Raw genomic sequence first — 24,329 nt, 5'->3', positions numbered from 1 at the left:
TTTCCTAGCATCTTTTTAATTGATGGGGATCGCAATAGCCAAACATGAATGATTTTTCATTCAATATACTGTTTAATCATTGGATACCATTGTCTTTGCTAAGACAAATCCTACAATGACTTAACAGAGCCCTCAATGGAAATCCCATCACTTTGTCTTCACACCAAATTATAAACCATGGAGTAGTTTCCATTGTTATTTGGTCACCTTATCTATGAAAGCACAACAAATTCTGTGTTAAAAGTATATCTATAATAGAATGATTTGCAAAAGAGGATGTTGCACATTTCAGGAAACACAGTAAAACAAGAAATTTCCTCTTGTGTCAGATGCAGAAAATTGAGCTGTCTTGTTGTCCTCGGGGACTTGGAACGGCATGTAAGTAATAATTCATTAATGGTAACAATAGATTATAAACTATCACATCTGCAAGCATTTGCCTTAATTCATAAGAAGGAAAAATGTTTGAACTAAAGCAAAAATAGTTCTTAAGTGTTTTCTTATATTTGTATATAACATCAGGAAAAGTAACAACAGATTGGAACTCAAGAAATGTATCTACAGAACAGCCTTATTCTAAGGAATCTGAGAAAGAGGAACTTTCTAACTTCTTGGTATATTTTATGAATATATATATATATTTTTTTCTCACAATTACTTTATTTGAAACAAACTTGTACACAAAGTTGGGTTAATATTGACCAAAACATAAAAAATGCCTCAGAGAGAAGTGTTGGACAAGCCTTTCAATGTCCAGTCTACTCTACACTCGACTGTCTCCACAATTCCCAATATCTGATCAATTAGATCCCCAACGATCAGTAAGTTATACACCATCCTATAGATAGAAGATAGTTTGCTACCTTTGAAATAGACCTTTAATGAATTTACAGCTAGAACACTGACATATTTTGAATAAAAGAAGATAAATACACTTGGTTAGTGCCACAGTTTTTTTTGTTAGACTTCTCTATAATTGAATGATTGAAGTTGAGCACTGCGTTTTTGAACTTTTGAAGGACTGTAGAATAATGGATGGCGCTTTTTGTCACCTGTTTAAATGGGGCTAGTCATATATGTTGCGCTATTGATTGCATGACCTATTAGTATTATTATTCAATGGTGTAAATATTGATTTCAATAAGTGACACAATATAATAATCTTGTAGATATGTATAAACTAATCAAAGCTATTAAGTATGGGTGAATATAATCATATTGAGAAATTCAGACACATTGATTAAGTATCAAATTTAACTTAAAATTAATCTGTCTGCAGGATTTCACAGTTCAAACTATTTATATGTGTCTCAACAAGGTAACAATGAAAAACAAGACCTTATAAATAATGAGGGGCATACCACTAAACATTAGATAAGCAGGAGAAGGACCATAAGTGTTTCAAAAACCCCAGAATAAGACGTGGTTTGAACACAATGTGATGACTAAAACGGTACAATACTTTATTTGACTATTTTAAAAGACTTATGTAGTATAAATTTCATGTATTAACAGACATAACATGGGCATATGAGGAAACAAAGGGTAGATAAAGAATGTAATGTAATCAAGAATGTCCCGCGGTGAGCATTTCATTTGTAGAACAGTCACATCGAAAGATGTGACTGTTCTACCTGGCAGCCGGTGATACCCTGACAGGGCATGATTGCTCCTGCAGTGTATAGAGCTGAGCTGCCATCAGAGAGATTACAAAAGTTCATCAGCTGTTGAACTCCTGTGACCTCACTTACTGCACCGCAGCATTGGGAGAAAATTTTCACGCAGTGCTGGTGCAGTAAGTGAGATCACCAGAGCTCATCAATTGATAAACTCAAGTGACCTCCCTCACTGCAGCTAAGTGCTATACACTGACGCAGGAGTGATTACACTGCAGCCTGCTGTCATGTAAACCAGTCACATCAGTGACTGGTAATGTGACTGCTCTACAAATGAACCAATCGTGTGAGACACTCTGAATGACTTCATCAAGTCGGACAGGTGAGGGATATGGTTGTTTTTTATTTTTGTTTTCTACAGGTGACAATGGCTTTCAATGGAGTAGGTGTTAAGTAAGTATAATTGTGTTTGGTAAACTGAGAATCATCAATAAAGGAGTCTGTGTCAATATTTCAAATAATGTACTTTATTCAGGGTGTTTGTTTGTTTTTCTTACAATTTGACTATGGGGTTAGTAATTGGGGAATCTTATAGACGATCCAGCAACCAGCAAAGGCTAAACTAGCAGAGGATAAAAATTCAACCAGCAAAGGCTAAACAGACAGCTGTAGCTGATATTATTAGACAGGCAAGGGGCCTTGCATGATAGCCCTGTCCCAGGCTAATAATATCAGCCCTCAGCGGCCCTAGAAACGGTGCATCAATAAGATACACCAATTCTGCTGCTCATCACATCTTCAGATGAATTCCATAAGGGGTCTAGTTTCCAAAATGGGGTCATAGTAAGGGGTTTCCACTGTTTAGACACTTCAGTAGCACTTTAAACTTGACATAGTGTCTGCAAATAATTCTAGCAAATTTTGCATTCAAAAAGTCAAATGGCCCTGCCGTGCACCCACACAATAGTTTTCCCCCATATATGGGGAATCTGCGAGCCAGGAGAAATTGCACAACAATTTTTGGGGTCCATTTTCTCCTGTTGCACTTGTTGAAAAAAAATTGGTTATGAAATAAAATTTTTGAGAAAAAAAGTAAAATGTTCATTTTTTCCTTCTACATTGCTTCCATTCCTGTGAAGCACCTGAAGGGTATATAAACTTCTTGAATGTGGTTTTGAGCACCTTGAGGGGTGCAGTTTTTAGAATGGTGTCACTTTTGGGTATTTTCTGTCATATAGATCCCTCAAAGTCACTTCAAATGTGATGTGGTCCTTAAAAAAATAGTTTTGTAAATCTTGTTGGAAAAATGAAAAATCGCTGGTCAACTTTTAACCCTAATAACTTCCTAACAAAAAAAATATATATATTTAAAAAATTGAGCTGATGTAAAGTAAAGAAGATGTTTGGGAAATATTATTTATTAACCTTTTTTGTGTGACATAACTCTGATTTAAGGACATAAAAATTAAAGTTTGAAAATTGCAAAATTTTTAAACTTTTCGACAAATTTCAGATATTTTCACAAAGAAATGCAAGTCGAATCGAACAAATTTTACCACTATCATGAAGTGTAATGTGTCATGATGATAAAACAATCTCAGAATCTCTGGGATCTGCTGAAGTGATCCAGTGTCATTACTTCATTAATTGACATTGGTCAGAATTGAAAAAAATGGCCTGGTAAAGAAGGTGAAAACTGGCTCTTGGGTGAAGGGCTTAAAGCAATTATTATTTTTGGACTATATGAGATTTGGCAATATTTTAATTTAACATGAATTAATTTAACTATCTATTTTTTAAGCAAATTCAAAGGCAATTATTTTTCAAAACAGAACATTAGTAAGCTGTTACAATGACATACATGCAGACTATATTTATTACTAGATGAAAACTGATTGATAACAATAATAAAGTACAGTAAATCAGCAGTGACTAAAACTAGAACTACATTATATACAACATTTATAATCTATGAATAACAAAATTGTGAATTAAAAAAATAAAAAGCAGAATATAAAATGCAGATTAATGCAGCATGTTTCTCCACATCTCCAAATGAAAGTGGCAGGTTAATGAGTAAATCTAACAAGACTTCATGTTTACTATTATTATTATTAGTATTATTATTAATAATAATAATAATATTTACTGACTCAGTAAGAGCTCATCTATGGCTGTTAGTTCACATGGAAGGGACATACTAAGCTGTGTCCAACCCCTTTAAAACTTCAGAAATATGTAGTTACAGTAGCTACTAAGCAAGACGCACAACCATCTGATGTTATGGAAGAAGGAGTTATTGTTATTTCCAATTAATTAGGCGTTAACTAAGGGTCCTTGTGAAGTTGATGTGTCTATGGGGGTCCCAACTAATTCCTCCATTCTGCATATAGGGTCCAATTCACCACTTGTGGATTTGTTTGTTTTTTTTCAAGTCAATTTTGACACGTCTTTAACGGGGTTGTGACTGCACTTATGGGGTGAGCCCATCCCCCGCTAATCTAACTATAGCTCTACTTTATATTGGACTAAGAGGCGCCATGTCTCTTTTATTCTTTGCAGCAATTGTCACTCTGAGAGAGAAGTGTCTACATGGAGTTAAGATAAGGTGACGTTTTTGGCATTAGGGAAGCATTCCTCCTCCTTTACCCAAAAATAAATAAATAAAATCTTTAATCTCCTAGCAATATGGATCTAGTGTAATGTACATATATTTATATACTTACTGATCACCATCTTCTCACTTTCCCAGTGCCATTCCTCTTCACTTATGCATTATGTGACCGCAGTCCAGAGTAATTTACTCACACAGCGTCTCTGTGAAGACCGGAAGTTAATCTCATGAGCTTCTATTGAAAAATCAACTTCCGATCCACCCTGAGCCATCAAGCAAAGTGATTGGCTGAAGCCCTGCTGATACTAAACATCAGAGAGCAGGGTATCAGTGGAGATATAGCGATTGACCTGGAGAGGGTAAATAAGGCTCAATTTGTTTTTTTACTAGTAAGTCAACCTGTGGGAAATTGTGTCTTAAAAGGGGGGACCTATTTAATGAAAGTAAGACATTATTGCATCTATTTCACATCCTCCATGTGTCTATCACCAGGTTTCCTGTTTTAGTTACAGGCAAACCTAATCCAGAATGGACACCATGAAGCAGATTTGTCTTCTTCTCATCTGTCATGGTAAATATTCTCACGATTACAGAATAATCTGATATAATGAGATTCTGTGACTCCGGCCTCATGTTCTGCTCATTGTTTCCAGGCTTCTATCTGGGTTCTGTATGTCAGCAGTGGACGTATCCTGAGAGAATTACTGCTCTGATTGGATCCTGTGTGGAGATTCCTTGTACTTATTATCCTGCCAGGATATCAGGAGTGTCCAGCATTGTATGGTACTTGTCCATTGATGGTCCTGATCCAGAGATCCTAAACACCAAGGACTCATCTTCTATAAGGATAAATTATAAAGGTCGGACCTCACTGGTACCGGGAGATAAGAGCTGCTCCCTGAGGATAGATCCTGTGAGGGGAGAAGATAATAGGAATTTTTATTATCCATGGATCGCAGAAGATGGAACAATGAATGAACTCTATAGACAGGCTAGCTTTGTTCTTCTCTCTGTCAGAGGTAAATATATGAATGATTAATACCAGGAAACTCTGTAAGTCTTCTCACTTGTATGATAGTATTTATTGAAAATCAAATATGCACAAAATACACTTGGGTACGTTATGTTTGCATTTGTCCATCCATCTAGTGAGATGGATTGGTATGATTATGATACTGAATTCCATTTGTCTGTGTTAGGTTAAGTACAATGGGAAAAAAATACATATATAGACCCCAGGTTGAGATGAGCGAATATCCTGAAATCTATTCTGAAGTAAATTCTTCCAATTCTGTTGAAATATTTCAATCAGAATGAATTGATTTATCATGGGGGCAGGGAACAAGGGGTGAGTTTGGCAGTCAAACAAATGACTGGTGGGCATTTAATTGGTAAAAGCTTAAACTAACTGGGTACAGAGCTTAGCTGGTAATGTGCGAATTTCCTCAACCTCCCGGAAGCAAGAAAAAAATGATCTGATTTTGTTTTTTTTGTTTTTTTTTTAGCAAAGGTCCAAAAGCATTGCAATCCAATATTCATCCCTTTGCTTGATACTAGCAATATGTCTGTCAGCATGTGTGCAACCAATTATAATGTTAGCCAAGTTTGCGAGTGTGATCGAGAATCCAGTTGTTTCAGCTTTGTCATCATAAGTGTCAACCGTGTCCCATATTTGTGCCTGTCAAAGCTTCTTATCCTCTTTTACATCTAACTCCTCCTCCTCGTTTTCTCCTTTTTCCTCCTCTTCCTCTTGAAGATAAAATTGTTTGTTCAGGTCCCCAACAGCTCCAGGGCAGTGAGCAAGATGTAGACGTTTTTCTTCCTTCATTACTTGTTGCATCAGTGTGAGCGTTTGCACTAAAATCTAAAGAGACGAATGAGACAATTGATGCCAACCATTGTCCCTACTCACAAATCTAGTGGCCTCTTCAAAGGACCTGAGTAGGTGACACTCATCACTGATGACGTTAGTGACACTGTTTTAGCCATTATTGCTGACTATGTTGCCCAGGTGTAAATGGGAGGGAGAAACCCAACAGGAAATTTACTGCTTGATGCAGAAGAGCAATTCCTCTGCAGTACTGGCTTCTTTTTCTCAAGCTCCTCATCTGCAAGACAGCATGGCAGCACTTCAGCTTACACATAAGGAAGGAGTGAAGAAGAGTGTAAGCAACCTTCTGCCCCGTTGCTGTGGTGGATGAGAAGATGTCCATTAACGAGCATGCGGAAAATATGGCAGATGACCCGGCTTCATTGCAGTGGTATTTGGGTTTTGCTGCAACTCAAAACTAGCACCAAGTGGAACTTAAAAAGCACGATCTGTCCCTACTCATAAATGTTGGTCCCTAAGTCGATGGTGGAGTGCATTTTGTTCCACCAGGGTAATTCCAAGGACTGATCCACATTCACTGTTATGTAAGAGTGTAAGACAGAGATGCACATACAGAGGAAGATGTCTTTCATAGCACACTGAGTGGGATCAAAGGGGTAATGTTTCTCCTTGTGGAGAGTTACATGACTAGTCTGGCACGCCAATGTGAGGAGGCTTAAAAGCCTTGCAATGCTCCTCTTGGAAATTACATACTCAAATTGACTCTTCAGGGAGGAAGGGGACTTGAACTCCCATTCTTTCTATGACCAGCTGCTCCAATATCACACTGTAAAGTGACCTCCATGGTCATGACCTCTGCCAACAGTGGCAACAGTTAGAATAAATGCAATTCCCTAGGACTTTGTCCATTATAGGAGGGACCTATTGCTTAAAAAAATGTAATGCATTCTACATTTTTGCAGTTGCTGTCTGTATAGGAAAGTTCAGTCTATAGTAATTCTATATAGAGTTCAGCTAATAGTAAGGAGATGCATACTTGCCAGACAGAAGCCAAAAGAACACACTTTTGGCCTCTGCCTGGTAAATAAGGCCTACAGGAAAGTATATACTTTAAAATTGCTAGTAGAGTTGATGAAAATGGATTTACAGGGTCCAGTCCAATAACCAGGTCAGTAATCTTTGGCCACTGTATTGGAGTCCTGAAAACCACCTCCAATTTGACTGCATCCACAACTCTTTTTATTTATTAGCTGGTCTGGCGAGAAATCGTAGTTGTGGCATGATGTAAATTTTTAATAAGGTAATAACAATGAGAATAATGTCTGACTTCTAAAATAAATTTCCACAGATAAGCCAAATATTCGGCTTGATTTGTCTAACCCTTTGATTGAAGGAGAAGCCACCATCGTACGATGTAGTGTAGAGCACACGTGCCGCTCCAATTCTCCTTCTCTACAATGGGACAAACCGGGTCAAGTTCACAATCAGTCGGTGAAGATTTCTGAAGGATTCTGGAGAGAAGAATCAAATCTTACTTTTATTCCTTCATATGAGGAAAATTGGACTCTAGTTCGGTGCACGGCTACATATCCTGATGGACGAAGTTTTCACGAATCAAGAACTCTGACCATCTTAGGTACGTATTATAGATGACCGGCTACAATGAATAATACATTTTACATTTGCTTACATATTTTATAACTTTGGCTGCCGCCTACACTCATTCCTGCCATTATTTCACTACAATAAATTATCTTTATGCATTTGAAAAAATATTTATTAGATCAAAGAGGCAGGAAATCAGTTCTGTTAAGTTGTTATGTATCACATAATAAGAAGATCCAGCTCCCCTGAAACTTTACTCTAAAGTAGGAAGGTTTTTCATCCTTCAGGTTATTGGTATAGATGATAACAAGATCTGATTTTTCCATTTACAGAAGGGATTCTCTACTCATCCTCATTTATTATAATCAGTCTAGAAGAAATCTTATTATCCTACATAATGGAGTTGTCTTTCAAGTATTGTTTACATGGTACAATTAGTATGTTTGTCAGATATAGTTTTAAGCATAAAGCACAATTTTAAGGCAGATAAAACAGACTTCAATCAGATATAATAACTATTTATACACAATAATTTAGGTTTGATTGGCCAGAAATTGGTCAGATATACTTATTTATGTATTAAATCACCAGAAAGCCCTGCCCCATACACTTTAAATAACTGTCTACTGAATGATGATTGGGCTGATCGTTCGTCTGGCAGCTATCTCACCCGACTCTCCCATACACAGGAGTGAGCTCTCTGCCAAGTGCTCCAGTGTTCTCTATGATGGATCACATCATATGGTTAGAAACTGACTAATTGAATCCTTTTAAGCTCTATGTACAAACAGGAGGTCAATTTTCCCTGTGTGAGTCATGAGTCACTGCAAAAGTCCCTGACAGGGGGAGGAGGGAGCAGCTGGGTCAGGGGTTGAAGAGGGGATGATAAATGCTGGAAAAAACACTTCCGTTTTTACACAGAGCAGAGAAAAAGTGAAGAATTAGGTGGGTAGAAAGGCAAAATGAGCAATTGTAAGTACACAGTGCTATATAATGTGATGACTGCAATTTATTAAGAGGATAAAAATTTTCATAGGAAGAGGAGGAGGAGGGCTTCATTAATTTTGTACACATGTAATGTTTCCATTCCACAGATAAACCCACAAATGTGACTATCACTGTCCTTGGGATGGGTGAAGTGATGGAAGGAAGTGATGTGACTTTACAATGTAACAGCTTCTCCAAGAGAAGACAAGTGAAAAAGTATGAATGGTACAAAGGGAAAGACAAAACCAAATTACCAGAGATAGGACGGGAGATCACAGTGAGGAAAGTGACCTGGGACATGGAGCCATATTCCTGTGCTGCAATAAATGATGCTGATGGTAGAGGAGAATCAGCCTTGACAGAGATACCTGTACTGTGTAAGTGCAAATAGAAGGAACAGTTCTAATTATTAGTGATGAGCGAGCACTAAAATGCTCGGGTGCTCGAAGCTCGGGTCGAGCACATTGGAATACTCGGGTGCTCGACTTGAGCAACGAGCCTAATGTAAGTCTATGGAAAACTCGAGCATTTTTCTGGCGGTCCCCCCCGGCGGTCTGCAGAAGGTCAAAAATTGCCCAAATTGATGGGAACAGTGCTCAATTAAATGTCAGGCAGGCAGAATATATAGGCAGGAGGGTGCATGAAAAACATAGCAGGGCACTTGGAACACACTAGTGCCCTCTGATTTTCATGCACCCTTCTCTTTAAAAAAGCCAGCCGGCAATTCAGCAGTGGCATGCACCGGTACCCGACAATTTAGGACAGAAAGAATAGAGCATCACACATAGATTAGATAGATAGAAACATGTCAGTCACATATATAAGTAGTACAGCGACAGTGTTGGTTACTGTACTTGTCATTTAGTGTTAAAGGATTTATTTTAAAAAAAATAATAGTGTTTTCATGCACTCGTCTCTTTAAAAAAGCCAGCCGGCAATTCATCATCGGTACCAGACAATTTAGAACAGAAAGAATAGAGCATCACACATACTGTAGATTAGATAGATAGAAACATGTCAGTCACATATATAATAAGTACAGTGATAGTGTTGATTACTGTACTTTTCATTTAGTGTTAAAATAAAGGATTTATAAAAAAAAAAATTGGTGTGGGGTTACCCTTAATTTTAGTCTCTAGCGGAGGTTAAGCAGAAGGCTGGGGCAAATGTTTGAAGCCTGGGAAGGGGGTAAAACCCACGGAGCTTCCCAGGCTACAAATATCAGCCCCCAGCTGAATACCTAGCCTTTACTAGCTATTAAAATGGGGGACCCCCCCAAAAAAATGATGTGGGGTCCCCCTATTTTAATAGCTAGCAAAGGTTAGGCAGACAGCTGGGGGCTGATATTAATAGCCCAGGAAGGGTGCCATAAATATTGGCCCCCTCCCAGGCTAGAAACACCAGCCGTCAGCTGTCCCAGAAATGGCGCATCCATAGGATGCGCCAATTCTGGCACTTAGCCTCGCTCTTCCCACTGCCCTGTAGCGGTGGCAGTGGGGTAATAGGGCTTGGGTTGATGTTAGCTTATAATGCCAGCTGACATCAAGCCCAGGTCAGTAATGGAGAGGCGCCTATAAGACATCCCCATTACTAACCCCATAGTCAAAGTTAAAAAAAACACAAATATCCAGAATAAAGTCCTTTAATTGAAATAGACACACAATTCTTTAATGTTCTAAATTAAACCATACTTACGATCACGCCCATTCCAGCTGAAGCCAATGTCTTCTGCAATAAAAGTAAAATAATAGACCAACCTCATCCTTACCTTTCCATGGTTCCCAGGACAGCTTCAGCTCAGCTATATTCACATGACATGCTGGATCGCAGCTGAAAGCTGACATCCAGCTTACCATGCCGCAGAAACTGAGAAGCGCAGGCATGCTTGCGCTCCTCAGTGTGTCTCTGAGACGGCATCCAGATGAGCCAAGTTCATGTCCAATGAACTCAGTTCACCTCATGCACGTCACTGACAGCGTGGGAGAATTCTCCTGCGCTCAGCACTTGAGCAGGAGAATTCTCCCATGCTGCAATGGCATTGAGATGACAGGCTGGATCGCAGCTGCGCGCTGCCATCCAGCTTGTCATCCTTCATAGATACTGCAGAGCGCAATGCTTGATAAGGTAGCTTTATTCTTTGGGTCAGTACATTTACAGCGGTACCACATTTATATAGTTTTTCGATGTTTTGGCTCTTTTACACAATAAAAGCTATTTTATAGAAAAAATTATTTTTTTGCATCGCTTTATTCTGAGAGCTATAACTTTTTGATTTTTCGGATGATGGAGCTGTATGGCAGCTTGTTTATTGTAGGACAAGATGATGTCTTCATTGGTGCCATTTTTATTTATATTCGTCGTTTTGATCACGTGTTATTTCATTTTTTGTTTGGCGGTATGATGATAAAGCAATGTTTTTTTGCTTCGTTTTTTATTTATTTTATTTACCGTGTTCACTGAAGGGGTTAACTAGTGGGATAATTTTATAGGTCAGATTGTTCCGGACGCGGCGATACCAAATATGTGTACTTTTATTGATTGTTTTTTTTTTTTTTCATAATATTTATTGATGGGTACATTATATTTTTATTTTTGTGGATTATTATTATTTTTTTTTTTATATTTTAACAATTTTATTTTTTTTTCACTTTCTGAGTTTTTTTTTTTCTTTTTTACTTTGTCCAACTCTGGGACTTTCACTTTTTTTATTCTAATCGCCTGCATAGCATAGGGATGGAGCACCATCCCTGTGCATTGCAGGCAGTCAGCGCTGCACAGTGAGAAGATTGTTTGGTCATGCACTGCGCATGACCAAAAAATCTTCCTGCTGTTTGGTGACCCGGATGTTGTCATGACGACATCGGGTCATCATGGCAACACCCGGGAAGCCGCGGCAGACAGCGCTGGAGTCCGGAAGAGGAGGGGAGTATCGCGATCACCTCCCCTTTGCCACTGCAATGCTGCGATCGACTTCGATCGCAGCATTGCAGGGGTTAATGTGCCGGGAGCGGTGCGGGACCGTTCCCTGCACATAGTACCGGGTGTCAGCTGTGACAATTAGCTGACACCCGGCGGCGATCGCGCCCGCACAGCCTGTGTGCACGCACGATCATGATGACGTACTAATACGGGTCAGGCTCTTAAAGCCCAGGGCACAGACGCGTATTAGTACGTCATGGGCTTTAAAGGGGTTAAAGGACTTTATTCTGGGTGTTTGTGTTTTTTTTTTTACTTTGACTATGGGGTTTGTATTGGGGGTGTCTTATAGACGCCTCTCCATTACTAACCTGGGCTTGATATCAGCTGGCATTATAAGCTGACATCAACCCCAGCCCCATTACCCCACTGCCATCGCTACAGGGCAGTGGGAAGAGCGAGGCTAAGTGCCAGAATTGGTGCATCCTATGGATGCGTCATTTCGGGGGCAGATGACGGCTGGTGTTTCTAGCCTGGGAGGGGGCCAATATTCATGGCACCCTTCCTGGGCTATTAATATCAGCCCCCAGCTGTCTGCCTAGCCTTTGCTAGTTATTAAAATAGGTGGGACCCCACATTTTTTTTTTAGGTCCCCCATTTTTATCGCTAGTAAAGGCTAGGTATTCGGCTGGGGGCTGAAATTAGTAGCCTGGGAAGCTCTGTGGGTATTACCCCCTTCCCAGGCTTCAAACATCTGCCCTAGCCATGTGCTTAACCTCCGCTAGAGACTAAAATTATGGGGAACACCACGCCAATTTTTTTTTTTAGTAAATCCTTTATTTTAACACTAAATGACAAGTACAGTAATCAACACTGTCACTTTACTTATTAAATATGTGACTGACATGTTTCTATCTATCTAATCTATGTGTGATGCTCTATTCTTTCTGTTCTAAATTGTCGGGTACCGGTGTATGCCGCTGATGAATTGCCGGTTTTTCATGTTTCACTGTGAGCACTGTTCCCATCGATTTGGGCAATCACTGTAATGCCACAACCACCATGGCTGTGGCATTACAGTGAGTGGTAGACAATCCCTCCATGATTGGTGCTCTAAATAGCGCCAAACATGCAGGACGGGGACCTGAGCTCCAGCTCGAGCATCTCGAAAGTACTCGGCGAGCTGCGAGCAACTCAAGTGCTGAGATGCTCGGGCGAGTACCGAGCAGTGGCGAGCATGCTCGCTCATCACTACTTATTATCATTAATATTTTAGCATTATGAAAGTCTTGCACTTGAATATTCATTTTTTACATACAATGTATGAGTAATTTTCTTTTGCTTCCTCTTATCACTGGCCATTTAATATTCAATGTCATTAAATGGAAATAAAAGCCTCAAATGTCTGAGAATCATATATTTTTGACTTGTAAATTTTAATGAATGATGGGCTCATTAGCTCATGGGATTACAATTTTACGTCTTGAAGAGCTTTCTCTTCAAGTCAATGGATCTGGTTTGAAACTTACTGAAATTAGTTTTTTATGTTCATACACAGGGTAAAACAAGTACATCTCAATGTAAAATCTTTTCTTGCTGCATATATATGTATATATACTGTATGTATGTATGTATATATATATATATATATATATATAAATTCACGCTAAAAATAAATCTACACATGACAGGGGTCCTTACATCACCATATATCATACGTCTCCCATTTATCCAATATTCCATTCATATTAAAAGGTATATATTGTATGTTGTGGTAGATCGTCTGACTTGGTTGCACATAGAGGTATACACTGACATTGTCTCTTTAAATCTTTCCCAGATTTACTAGGCAGCATAAACTGTGGGAAGTACAACAAACATGGCCCTTTGGGCAAAAACAGGGAAACTGAAAAACAAAGTGGTGATACCAAACACAGTCCTTGTGGTAGCGGGGATCGACACACTGAGTCTCACAAACACAGGGTTCAGGTTAGCACAGAACACACAAGCTCCTCTCTGGAGCTAGCTTCTCCAGACACTGAACTCTGAAGGCATCAGCAGGCCGAGCATTTAAACCCCAGACCACACTCTGAGGTGGAGATATGGAGAACAACCTCCTGCCCGCCCGCTCTATGGTTGTTCTCATAAAAACACTCCCATTTTCAAATGGACTTAACCCCTCTCAGCAAATAACATGCTGGCTGAAGCTTAACTGTTTTAATTCACTGAAGCTAATAGCCTCAGGGAAAGATATCTCCCCTCCAGCACTTTACCAGTGACTTTGTCACAATGTACTGTGCAAAAACACATTATTCATCCTTAAATGTACCTGCTGGTACTTTAATTGAGGGCCTATTCTTGGAATATGTCATCAATATCAGATTTGTGGGGTTGTGGCACCTGGTACCCCTGCCAATCAGTTGTTCTATGTGTAAGCTATATTTGCTCGGTTGCGGAGCTGAACTACACAGCTCCCATAACTGTGTAGTGGCTGCGGAAACAAGGATGCAATCAGTCTGTTGCTTGGTAGTGGGAATGGAGCCTAACAAGGATTATATAGAAAATTGGCTAATATTTCATTGAAATTTTATTTTTGCCTTCATTTAGATCAACATCATGGTGGGTCACAAATTTTATAGTTTTGTATTTTTCACTGATTTTTCTCCCTTCTGTAGATGCAGCTATTGGAGTTCACATGACCGTGAAGAATGAAGGTGAATTCACTGAATTGATCTGTGATTTCCTAAGCAGCCGACCTGATGTAACTCACTACACCTGGATGAAGTATGGATCTATATTACAGAGTGAGACAGAAAAGACTCTGAGCGTGGGCAACAATGTAGAGAACTACGGAAAATATTCATGTATTGCTCACAACCGTGCCGGGGATTCCTCCTCTAAAGAATTCCTCCATATGGGTAAATGTTCTGAAACCAGAAACAACATTGAATCACTTTCTCAATAGATTGGATCAATTGTATTTTTCCCGATACACAACTTATTTTTCGGGCTTTAAGAAGATATCAACACAGTGCAGTAATGAGAGCAATGAATGTCCCTAATAATAATGTAAATGTATGTAGTTGCCATATTATTAGTAAATACAATGATCGCATCATAAGAATATTGTCACTTTTCAAAATAGAGTATTTTACAAAAAAGATGGCGGCCAGCAGCAAATTACAAAAAAATCCTTATCCTTAAATTCCACTTGAATTTATTCTGTCATCCCTAGTGACCACTAGTGATGAGCAAGCATGCTCGTTACTCGAGATTTACGAGCATGCTAGGGTGCTTTCTGACTATCTTCAGCATGCACGGGTGTTATATTTGAGTCACTCCGTGCACATGATTTGCGACTGTCTGACAGCTTTAATACATGTGAAGAATGTTTGTTTCTTAGGCATTCCTCACATGTATTAAAGCTGTCAAACAGTCACAAATCATGCACACAGAGTGGCTCAAATATAACATCCAAGCACGTCGAAGAAACTCGGGGAGCACCCGAGCATGCTCGCTGAATGGATTAACAGAACAGGTTCCCTCATCCCTAGTGACCACAATATTCAGGGATAAAATAGATTCCTCTTCCCTACTGTATCCTCTTCACATCCTTACTCCAACAATTACAAAGCGTTCTCAAAGCTTATTTATTTCCAGTTCCATACAGTATGTTCTAGAAGAACTCACACTCACCATAGCATACTGATGTTATGTGTCACATTTCTTAACCTTTAGTTAGCCATGTAGAGTCCATTTCGACCCCAAGCAAGTTTGTTTTCATCATATTTCCGCAGGTATAGAAGGTAGGTAAATGTCCGCTTTAGTAGCTTCTTAGCTTGGGTGCACTCAATGTATCACGAGACTTGGCGTCATTTACATGAGCCAAGGTGCTTGCAACTAATAGTGTAAATATTTTGGCGCAACTATACTGAAGGTTAATTGATGATGCCAATTCCATAATTCAGATGGCATTTTGTGCTATTTAGTAATGTGGAGACATTACCTAGAAATTATGTGTTTGGCATGGCACTGTTCTCCGACCGGTAGGTCATCTAGCGGGGACTTCTAAACTTTGAAGACCTATGCAAAGTCAATTATATGGGGATCACATTGCCTGGGTGATTGCTTAATACTAATATTCCACAGTGGAAGACTCTGCAGAACTGGAGTCCTTGGATCAAATTTAATTTTCTATTTCTGCCCATGTTTGCCTGGTTTTACTCAAGCCAAAGAACTAGAGAGAGGGAAAGGGAAAGGGAAAGGGAGAGGTAGAGGGAGACAGAGAGAGAGTGAGAGAGAGGGATAGGGAAAGAGAGAGAGGGATAGGGAAAGAGAGAGAGGGATAGGGAAAGAGAGAGAGGGATAGGGAAAGAGAGAGAGGGATAGGGAAAGAGAGAGAGGGATAGGGAAAGAGAGAGAGGGATAGGGAAAGAGAGAGAGGGATAGGGAAAGAGAGAGAGAGAGAGAGAGGGATAGGGAAAGAGAGAGAGAGAGAGGGATAGGGAAAGAGAGAGAGAGAGAGGGATAGGGAAAGAGAGAGAGAGAGAGGGATAGGGAAAGAGAGAGAGAGAGATAGGGAAAGAGAGAGAGAGGGATAGGGAGAGAGAGAGAGAGAGGGATAGGGAAAGAGAGAGAGAGAGGGATAGGGAGAGAGAGAGAGAGAGGGATAGGGAAAGAGAGAGAGAGAGGGATAGGGAGAGAGAGAGAGAGAGGGATAGGGAAAGAGAGAGAGAGAGGGATAGGGAAAGAGAGAGAGAGAGAGAGGGATAGGGAAAGAGAGAGAGAGAGGGATAGGGAAAGAGAGAGAGAGAGGGATAGGGAAAGAGAGAGAGAGAGGGATAGGGAAAGAGAGAGAGAGAGGGATAGGGAAAGAGAGAGAGAGAGGGATAGGGAAAGAGAGAGAGAGAGAGAGAGGGATAGGGAAAGAAAGAGAGAGAGAGAGGGATAGGGAAAGAGAGAGAGAGAGAGGGATAGGGAAAGAGAGAGAGAGAGAGGGATAGGGAAAGAGAGAGAGAGAGAGGGATAGGGAAAGAGAGAGAGAGAGGGATAGGGAAAGAGAGAGAGGGATAGGGAAAGAGAGAGAGAGAGGGATAGGGAAAGAGAGAGAGAGAGGGATAGGGAAAGAGAGAGAGAGAGGGATAGGGAAAGAGAGAGAGAGAGGGATAGGGAAAGAGAGAGAGAGAGGGATAGGGAAAGAGAGAGGGATAGGGAAAGAGAGAGGGATAGGGAAAGAGAGAGGGATAGGGAAAGAGAGAGGGATAGGGAAAGAGAGAGAGAGGGATAGGGAAAGAGAGAGAGAGGGATAGGGAAAGAGAGAGGGAAAGAGGGATAGAGAGAGAGAGGGAAAGAGGGATAGAGAGAGAGAGGGAAAGGGAGAGGGAGAGGGAGAGGGAGAGGGAGAGGGAGAAAGAGATAGAGAGGGAGAGAGAGATTGGGAGAAAAAGTGTGTGAGAGAGAGAGAGGTAGGGAGAATTTTTTTATTAATAGTTTGGTTCTCCTTTATTTTCAATCTGATCCAAGTTGAAGTTCTGGTACTGTTCTGGTTCCCAAACCAAACTTTAGAATAAAGTTTGGGTCAGGTTCCAGAACCCGAACTTCCCACAGGCCACTCATCCCCAGCCACAAATCTAACTGTTCGGGAAAATTCAGTGAAGCCTGTGAATTTGAATTTCAAGCGATCCACACTAATAGAAATACAAACACAATAAACTGATCACACCAGTAAGTGACTAATATGAATAGACACCATAAGGCAATGTGCTCACGATGCAAAAATGCTCAGGATTTTTTCCTGAGTGTTTCTGCATCTCCCTGGCAGGAAAAAAAGCATGCGGATTGTACATGCATTTTTCCTGCCAGGGACAAGCGGATGTGAAGCGTTCTTCACTTACATTTCTGCATGCGGGGTGACAAGCGCTTTCCAAGCGATTTTAGCATCACTTGGAAAGTGCTTGTCAACTTGGTCACACTATATAAATCCATGCAAACGGATCCATGCATAATGTTGTGTGCCCATGATGCATTTTTTAAGCGTTTGAGCAGTGGCAAAAACGTTGCAGAAACACTTAAAAAACGCATGTTAGAAGGTCTGCCATGTTCTAAAATGATAATCCGTATGTGCTGTGCACATGCTGCAGAAATTTCCGCTTCGGATTATCATTGCGGAAAAAAAACGCAGCACTACCAATTATTTTGCGGAAGTGCTGCGTTTTTGCCGCCATTGACTTGCATTAGATCGCATGGATTTTGCATCATTGTATTCCATGCGTTCCAATGTGCGGATGGTACCCAGGTCTAGAGAAGAGGAGACTCTACTCCTGACCTGGGTACCATAGAAAACTGTAAAAAAAAAGAATAAAATGAAAAATAAATATATATTTATCTTCTGGCGGCCCCCGCTGCACTCGTCCTTTCATGCCGGCAGTTCGCGATGGACTGAAGGACCTGCGCTGACGTCATAGTCATGTGACGAGTCACGCGACGCTGACGTCGGCAGGTCCTTCAGTGTACCGCTGCCGGCAAGGGAGAACGGAGGGAATCAAGACAGAAGGGGCAATCAGAGGGTAAGTATATATGTATTTTTTCATTTTTTGACATTCTCTCGGGTCACACTATATAAATCCATGCTGTTTGCATCAAACCTAATTCTAAAAAATTCTAAAAAATTCTAAAAGTTATCCTGAAAAAATCTTTATAAATCTAGATGTGATCAGTGGCTTAACTTAAGGTTCAGATTCGCCATCTTTTGAGTTGTTAAGACCTCAAACATCCATTTTGTGAGTGACTTTGCTGACAAAAAAATTGCCATTATTAGTCATTCATAATATCTAGCTCATGGTCACTGTAAATGAGTGTTATCCATAAAATTCTCCTTTCAAGATAAAGGACAGAATTGCTTTATGTCCACTTTTCAAAACATACGTTTCATTTTTTTACTTCTTACAGACGGTCCTTGGGTTTTCGAATACATTTTCAATGTTACTTTTTATTATTTTCAATAGACGAAAGAAGAAGTCCTCCTCAATTAATGGAACATCGACCCAAATTTCCAATGAGGTGAGTGTTTCTGAATGGTCAACACTGATTTTCATCCCTTGGTTTTTAATTTCTCCATTTGCCATTGTTAATTAATTGTCTATATGTTTCTATTGTTATATATTTCTATGTCCATCATTCCGGACATTTTTCAAAAATTAATTTATGCCAATGTTTTCTTCTAGAACTATATGGCTAAGTATGACAATCATCATGGAAACATCCAGAGTAGTCACAATGGTCTACCACCTCCTGTGAGATCAGAGTGAGTTTATCTTTCAATTTTAGTTGGATCTTCCTCCCATTTCCTTGAGTTGGATCGGCTGAAATACAAGATGCAGCTCCAACTTTATACAAGCTCATGTTTTGTATTTCAGTCAGATGGACCATTAAGGTCCATAGGTACCATTGATCTCATGATCTGTATTGGTCTAAGAAGTAGGATCATCACATATCACATATAGCAGGGATATCCAAGTAATATGCCATTAATATCTAACATTATAGAATGCAAACATTTCATGTGATGTCATAGACCTAATGGATAACAGAAAAATTAACTGGGTAGAAAGGCAAAATGAGCAATTGTAAGTACACATTGCTAGATAATATGATGAGTGCAATATATTAAGAGCATAACATTTTGATGGGAGGAGGAGGAGTGCTTCTTTAAATACATGGACAAACTTTCTCACTACTGTACCACCAACACAAAATAATGTAGACATTTTAATTGTATAACACAAACCCCACATGAGGGTTGTTAAGGAAAAATTATATTGAATAATCTTTCTGATTGGATTCTATTTGTTTTAGGCCTTCAGTTGATGTGAGCTTTGCAGGAAACCAAGCGATTTACAGCAACAATCATGTAAGTAATTTTGTAAGAAAATAAACATTCTATTAAAACTGTTCCCCAAGCCATTTTCTGCTCTCCTAAAAATGATAACTACCACACAAGGACTTTTCTCAAGGCATAATAAATTAAAAATTAAATTTTATTAATCACAAAAAAATTAAAACATATATAAAAGTGAGACAACAAATACACAGAAAAATGGTGGGTACACCCGGATATAATGTGCATACACTTATGTTAGATTACAATCAAAATGGTATCCCTAGTAGTTTAATAAATACAGGTAACACAGCCTTACAATGAGTAACATAGTAGATCTTTAATCAGATACAAGCATAACATATGGTTGTCCATTAATCCAAAATATCTATTTTAATATAAGTGCATAGTAGCATAATAGCAATGTATAATCACATAAGGCTAGGAAGAAAATTTTATGACAATAAAATACATAGGGAGTATACCATGCTTTACCTTAGTAATAAACTCCAGGGATCCACCACACCCGACGCGCGTTTCACACTGAAATGCTACGTCCAGGGGTTTTTCTGCACTCCTAAAAATGATGACAGCTCTAACATTCTATGATTCTATCTTTGTGGTACTCCTGAAGAAAAAGTTGTAATGCTCCAAAACTCAAAGAGAATAAACCACAATGTTGATAATTTTTAATTGATTCTAACTCCTTAATCAAATGTACTTCAGCAGTGCAGCTCACCAGCTTTTACCCTATTACTCATAACTTTTCATGATGACATGACCTTTTCTGGCTACCAATATCATTGGAGCCAAGGAACCAAAACTTGAGAGAAATATTCCACTACAACCCCCAGTTAACTTTTTGATCCTATTTTTATGGGGCAAAATCATTAGACAAGACATCATCAAACTGATTTAATAAGCTGATCATTCAAACTCATACAACTCAAGATTTGAGTTGGAATTTATCATTCAACTTGGAATATAATTTCTGCTGTTATTGATTTCCCTGTAGGTCTACATATGGATTATTGACAGCTAACAAAATATGATATTACAAATTTGATTAGTTGTGTTCTCATTTTTTAGGTGACACAGCCATCAACTGAAGTTGAATATTCCGTAATTTCCCATAGAGAGCAAAGCCAGGCTGGACAAAACTCTTCTAGAGCCAGACGTGTCGATGATGTGGAATATGCAACTTTGAAATAGTAAAGAGTTTTGTTTGTTAGGAGAACAAATTTGGGATCTCCATTACTGGCCAGGGAGAAGAGTCATTAAAAAACTGTGTTTATCCTTGAAGGATCCAACAAAACCATGCACTAACAGACAGCAAACTGATTTCAATGAGGAGTTTGTAATGCTTCATTTCCCCGGTGATTATTCTCCAAGGATATTACATGATCAGCTTATTTTTTCATTGACTCTTGTATCAAGAAGAAGAGTTTGATTTACAGCCTTCCTTTTCTTGCTAAAGTCTTCAATTTTGTATGTTCTGTTTTCTGAATTCAACAGTCATCTGTGTTATTTTTTTTCATTTTATGTATTAGATTATATTCTCTATAATAGGTTGTGTTATAATCATATGGCAGAAGTCAGAAGATTCCATGTTTAATTTTTAAAACAATTCAATATGAATGATATTTTAAAATGTGTTTCTATATATGGTATAGTTAGAGTTAATTGTCTAAATTTTTTTGTGTGAAAAATAACCAATTAACTTTTACAAATTACAGGAAAGATATGGGATACCATTAATTTTATTTTCACATTCAGCTGTCATCTTCTGGCATGGACATCCCTATGGGTCAAATCTCTAGAAATGTTAAAATTGAACCCATATTATTCATTATTTTATTTAATCATTTTTTTTAGATGAGAAACTTAGCAGCAGCAGTTATTATTCAGGAGGAAAAAATTCCTGCCCATATCAGTACATCAGATATGCCATTAACTATTAAAGTTCACATAAGTTCGATTCTCAAGTGGAGCTGTGTGTCTGTGATCTGTACATATTGTTCTATTCTTATACAAGACTAGCTATTGAACCCGTTCTACAACCGGGTGGCGAGCATTTTTATTGGTATATATTCTCCCATGCTGGTATGTGCTGCCCCCATCCTGGTATTTGTGCTGCCCCCCTTCTGTCCCCACCATCCTATCCTAGTATGCATGGCACCCCTCATCCCCATCTTGGTATGCATGACACCCCTCACCCCCAATCCTGGTATGCATGGCACCCCTCACCCCCAATACTGGTATGTATGGAAACCCTCACCCCCAATCCTAGCATGCATGGCCCCCTCATCTCCAATCCTGGTATGCATGGTACCCCTCACCCTCAATCCTGGTATGCATGGCACCCCAAACCCACAATCCTGGTATGCATGGCACCCCTCATCCCCAATCCTGGTATGCATGGCACCCCTCATCCCCAATCCTGGTATGCATGGCTCCCTCATCCCCAATCCTGGTATGCATGGCTCCCTCATCCCCAATCATGATATGCATGGCACCCCTCATCCCCAAACCTGGTATGCATGGCTCCCTCATCCCCAATCCTGGTATGCATGGAACCCCTCATCCCCAATCCTGATATGCATGGCACCCCTTACCCCCATCCTGGTATGCATGGGCCCCTCATCCCCAATCCTGGTATGCATGGGCCCCTCATCCCCAATCCTGGTATGCATGGCACCCCTCATCCCCAATCCTGGTATGCATGGCACCCCTCATCCCTAATCCTGGTATGCATGGCACCCCTCATCCCTAATCCTGGTATGCATGGCACCCCTCGTCCCCAATCCTGGGATGCATGGCTCCCTCATCCCAAATCCTGATATGCATGGCACCCCTCATTCCCAATCTTGGTATGCAAGGCCTCTTCATCCCCAATCCTGGTATGCATGAGCTCCTTATACCCAATCCTGGTATATAGGGCAACCCTCATCCCCAATCCTGGTATACATGGTACCCCTCATCCCTATCCTGGTATGTATGGTACCCCTTATCCCTATTCTAGTATGTATGGTACCACTCAGCCTGAAATACATGGCACCCAATCCCTCATCCTGGTATGCATGGCACCACATCCCTCATCCTGGTAATAATAATTTTTATTTTTATAGCGCCAACATATTCCGCAGCACTTTACAAATTTTAGGGGGGACTTATACAGACAATACAGAATAACCATATCTCATATCGAAAGGAGTGAGGGCCCTGCTCGCCAGCTTACAGTCTATGAGGAAATGGGGGAGACACAAAAGTTAGAATGTACATATATTGTAAAATGCAGCCTTGATATACTAAATAGGATAAATAATAATACATGGACAGGTCTCCAGCCAGTATATGTACAGTCCTGACCGAGGCGATTAAGTGCATGTTTGGTATGAGCCTAAAATTGAAGATTTTAATGTAGCACCCTGAGGATTCGGCTGCTACAGGGGTATTGCACCTCAACCCAGAGGTGTGATATTCCACTCCCGGGTAAGGATGGAGTGTGGAACTGAGCTCGGTAGGCTGCATGCACTACATACATCCCATTTCCGAGGAACAGGCCGACGGTACTCCCACTTAGAAATGTGCAGGTACGACCGAGTCTGTTCCTGGCTGGAGTGGGAGGGGGGTGGTACATCCCAAGTAGTGTAGGGGCAGATAGGGGGAGCAGCCTGGGTAAAGTTAGGAGCTCATTGGGTGCTGGTCACCTGAGCTCACACATAGAGGGTGTATATAAGGTGGGCACCAACTAAGATCAGGGTCAGATGCAGAGAACAAGTCAGCAAGCAGAGGAGAAGAGAGACCCAGAGTGAGAGAGGAGAAGAAAGACCCAGAGGGGGAAACAGAAAAGAGGACTCCAAGAACCCAACTTAGGTCCCCGGGTGAGGAGTCGGCACGGGGTGCCGGATCCCAGGCTGGCGGGGGCAGAAAGCGCACCCTAGCCAGAGACCGGAGGCCGTGGGCAGCATCTGCCACGGCCACCCATCACATCCACCCCGAAGGCACACCACATGAAGGGTCAGGGAACCCAAGGCCAAGGGTGTCCCAACAGAAGGCCCGAGGGAGCTGGACCTAGGTGGATCACTGGTGGGGACGGCCAGAGAACGGGACAGAAGGAGAGCTCAGGGCCACGCTCCGGACTTGTTTGGGGGTTGGCTGGATCCAGGACCTGGTGGACGCAGCACGGCTCGGGTGGTCACTCGAAGCTAGAGTGACCAGTACAACATCTGCAGTAAGTAAACACCCTTAACTGCACAACCCGACTCTGTCTTCATTGCCATCTGCACTGCACCACCACAACCCCCATCCTCTGCACCTGTCCCCCCTGAGGCTATACCCCTCCCGTTGGGGGTTATCCCACCAAGCTGCGCACCCACCATCAGCCTCAGCGGACCCTGCTGCAGCGGCGGCCACAGTGACCGCATCACAGCGGGTGGCGTAGTCGACACAAAAGAACTCTTAATAACATCTGTAGGACTGCCACATAACACTGAGTTTGACGCCCTGGGCACGGGCCGGGTCACAGCCGCTCGGAGACTACAACCCCCCCATCTGATCCGGTGCCGGGTATTCCCCTCAAAAAGGAATATGTCCCAGGGGGCGCGTCAACTTTGGCGTAGTCGGCAGGATTACGTGCCCACAACAACCGGGTACTGCGTGCCTGAAGAAAAGTGCAAGTTTACCTCAGAAAGAAGTCTCCCGCCGGTTCCGGAGGGTCCACGCCATCGGACCCCATCACAGGTCGTTTCCCGCCGATTGTCCGCCATTTCCAGCTTGTTCCCGCCATCTGCAGAGTTTCCCGCCACTGGGCGACGCTTCCCGCCAAATCCGCAGATTTCCCGCCTTGGAAGAGCAGCGGACGCCATTATGGGCGTGCCAAAG

At 40.9% G+C, this 24,329-nt stretch overlaps 1 protein-coding gene across 2 annotated transcripts; it reads left to right on the top strand.

Moving 5' to 3' along the window:
- The first annotated feature begins 268 nt into the window (after window positions 1-268).
- On the top strand, window positions 269-21,430 carry LOC141172987 (sialoadhesin-like). 2 transcript variants are annotated; one of them, XM_073657599.1, is made up of 11 exons: window positions 269-378; window positions 4,369-4,589; window positions 4,737-4,801; window positions 4,884-5,249; window positions 7,455-7,697; window positions 8,761-9,030; window positions 14,245-14,487; window positions 18,574-18,628; window positions 18,793-18,872; window positions 19,424-19,478; window positions 20,535-21,430. In XM_073657599.1, exons 3-9 carry the CDS (start codon window positions 4,759-4,761, stop codon window positions 18,863-18,865), a joined length of 1,293 nt encoding a protein of 430 aa, XP_073513700.1. In that variant the 5' UTR covers window positions 269-378; window positions 4,369-4,589; window positions 4,737-4,758; the 3' UTR covers window positions 18,866-18,872; window positions 19,424-19,478; window positions 20,535-21,430. The 2 variants fall into 2 exon arrangements, with proteins under 2 accessions (XP_073513700.1, XP_073513699.1); XM_073657598.1 differs by having other exon boundaries at window positions 7,410-7,697.
- The last annotated feature ends 2,899 nt before the right edge of the window (window positions 21,431-24,329 follow it).

The sequence above is a fragment of the Phyllobates terribilis genome, unplaced genomic scaffold (genome assembly GCF_046119375.1).
Source record: "Phyllobates terribilis strain yellow unplaced genomic scaffold, ASM4611937v1 Scaffold_12__6_contigs__length_324123572, whole genome shotgun sequence".
NCBI classification, from domain to species: Eukaryota; Metazoa; Chordata; class Amphibia; order Anura; family Dendrobatidae; genus Phyllobates; species Phyllobates terribilis.
Note: the sequence above shows the minus strand (reverse complement) of the source record. Positions and strands in the feature narration are given on the sequence as shown.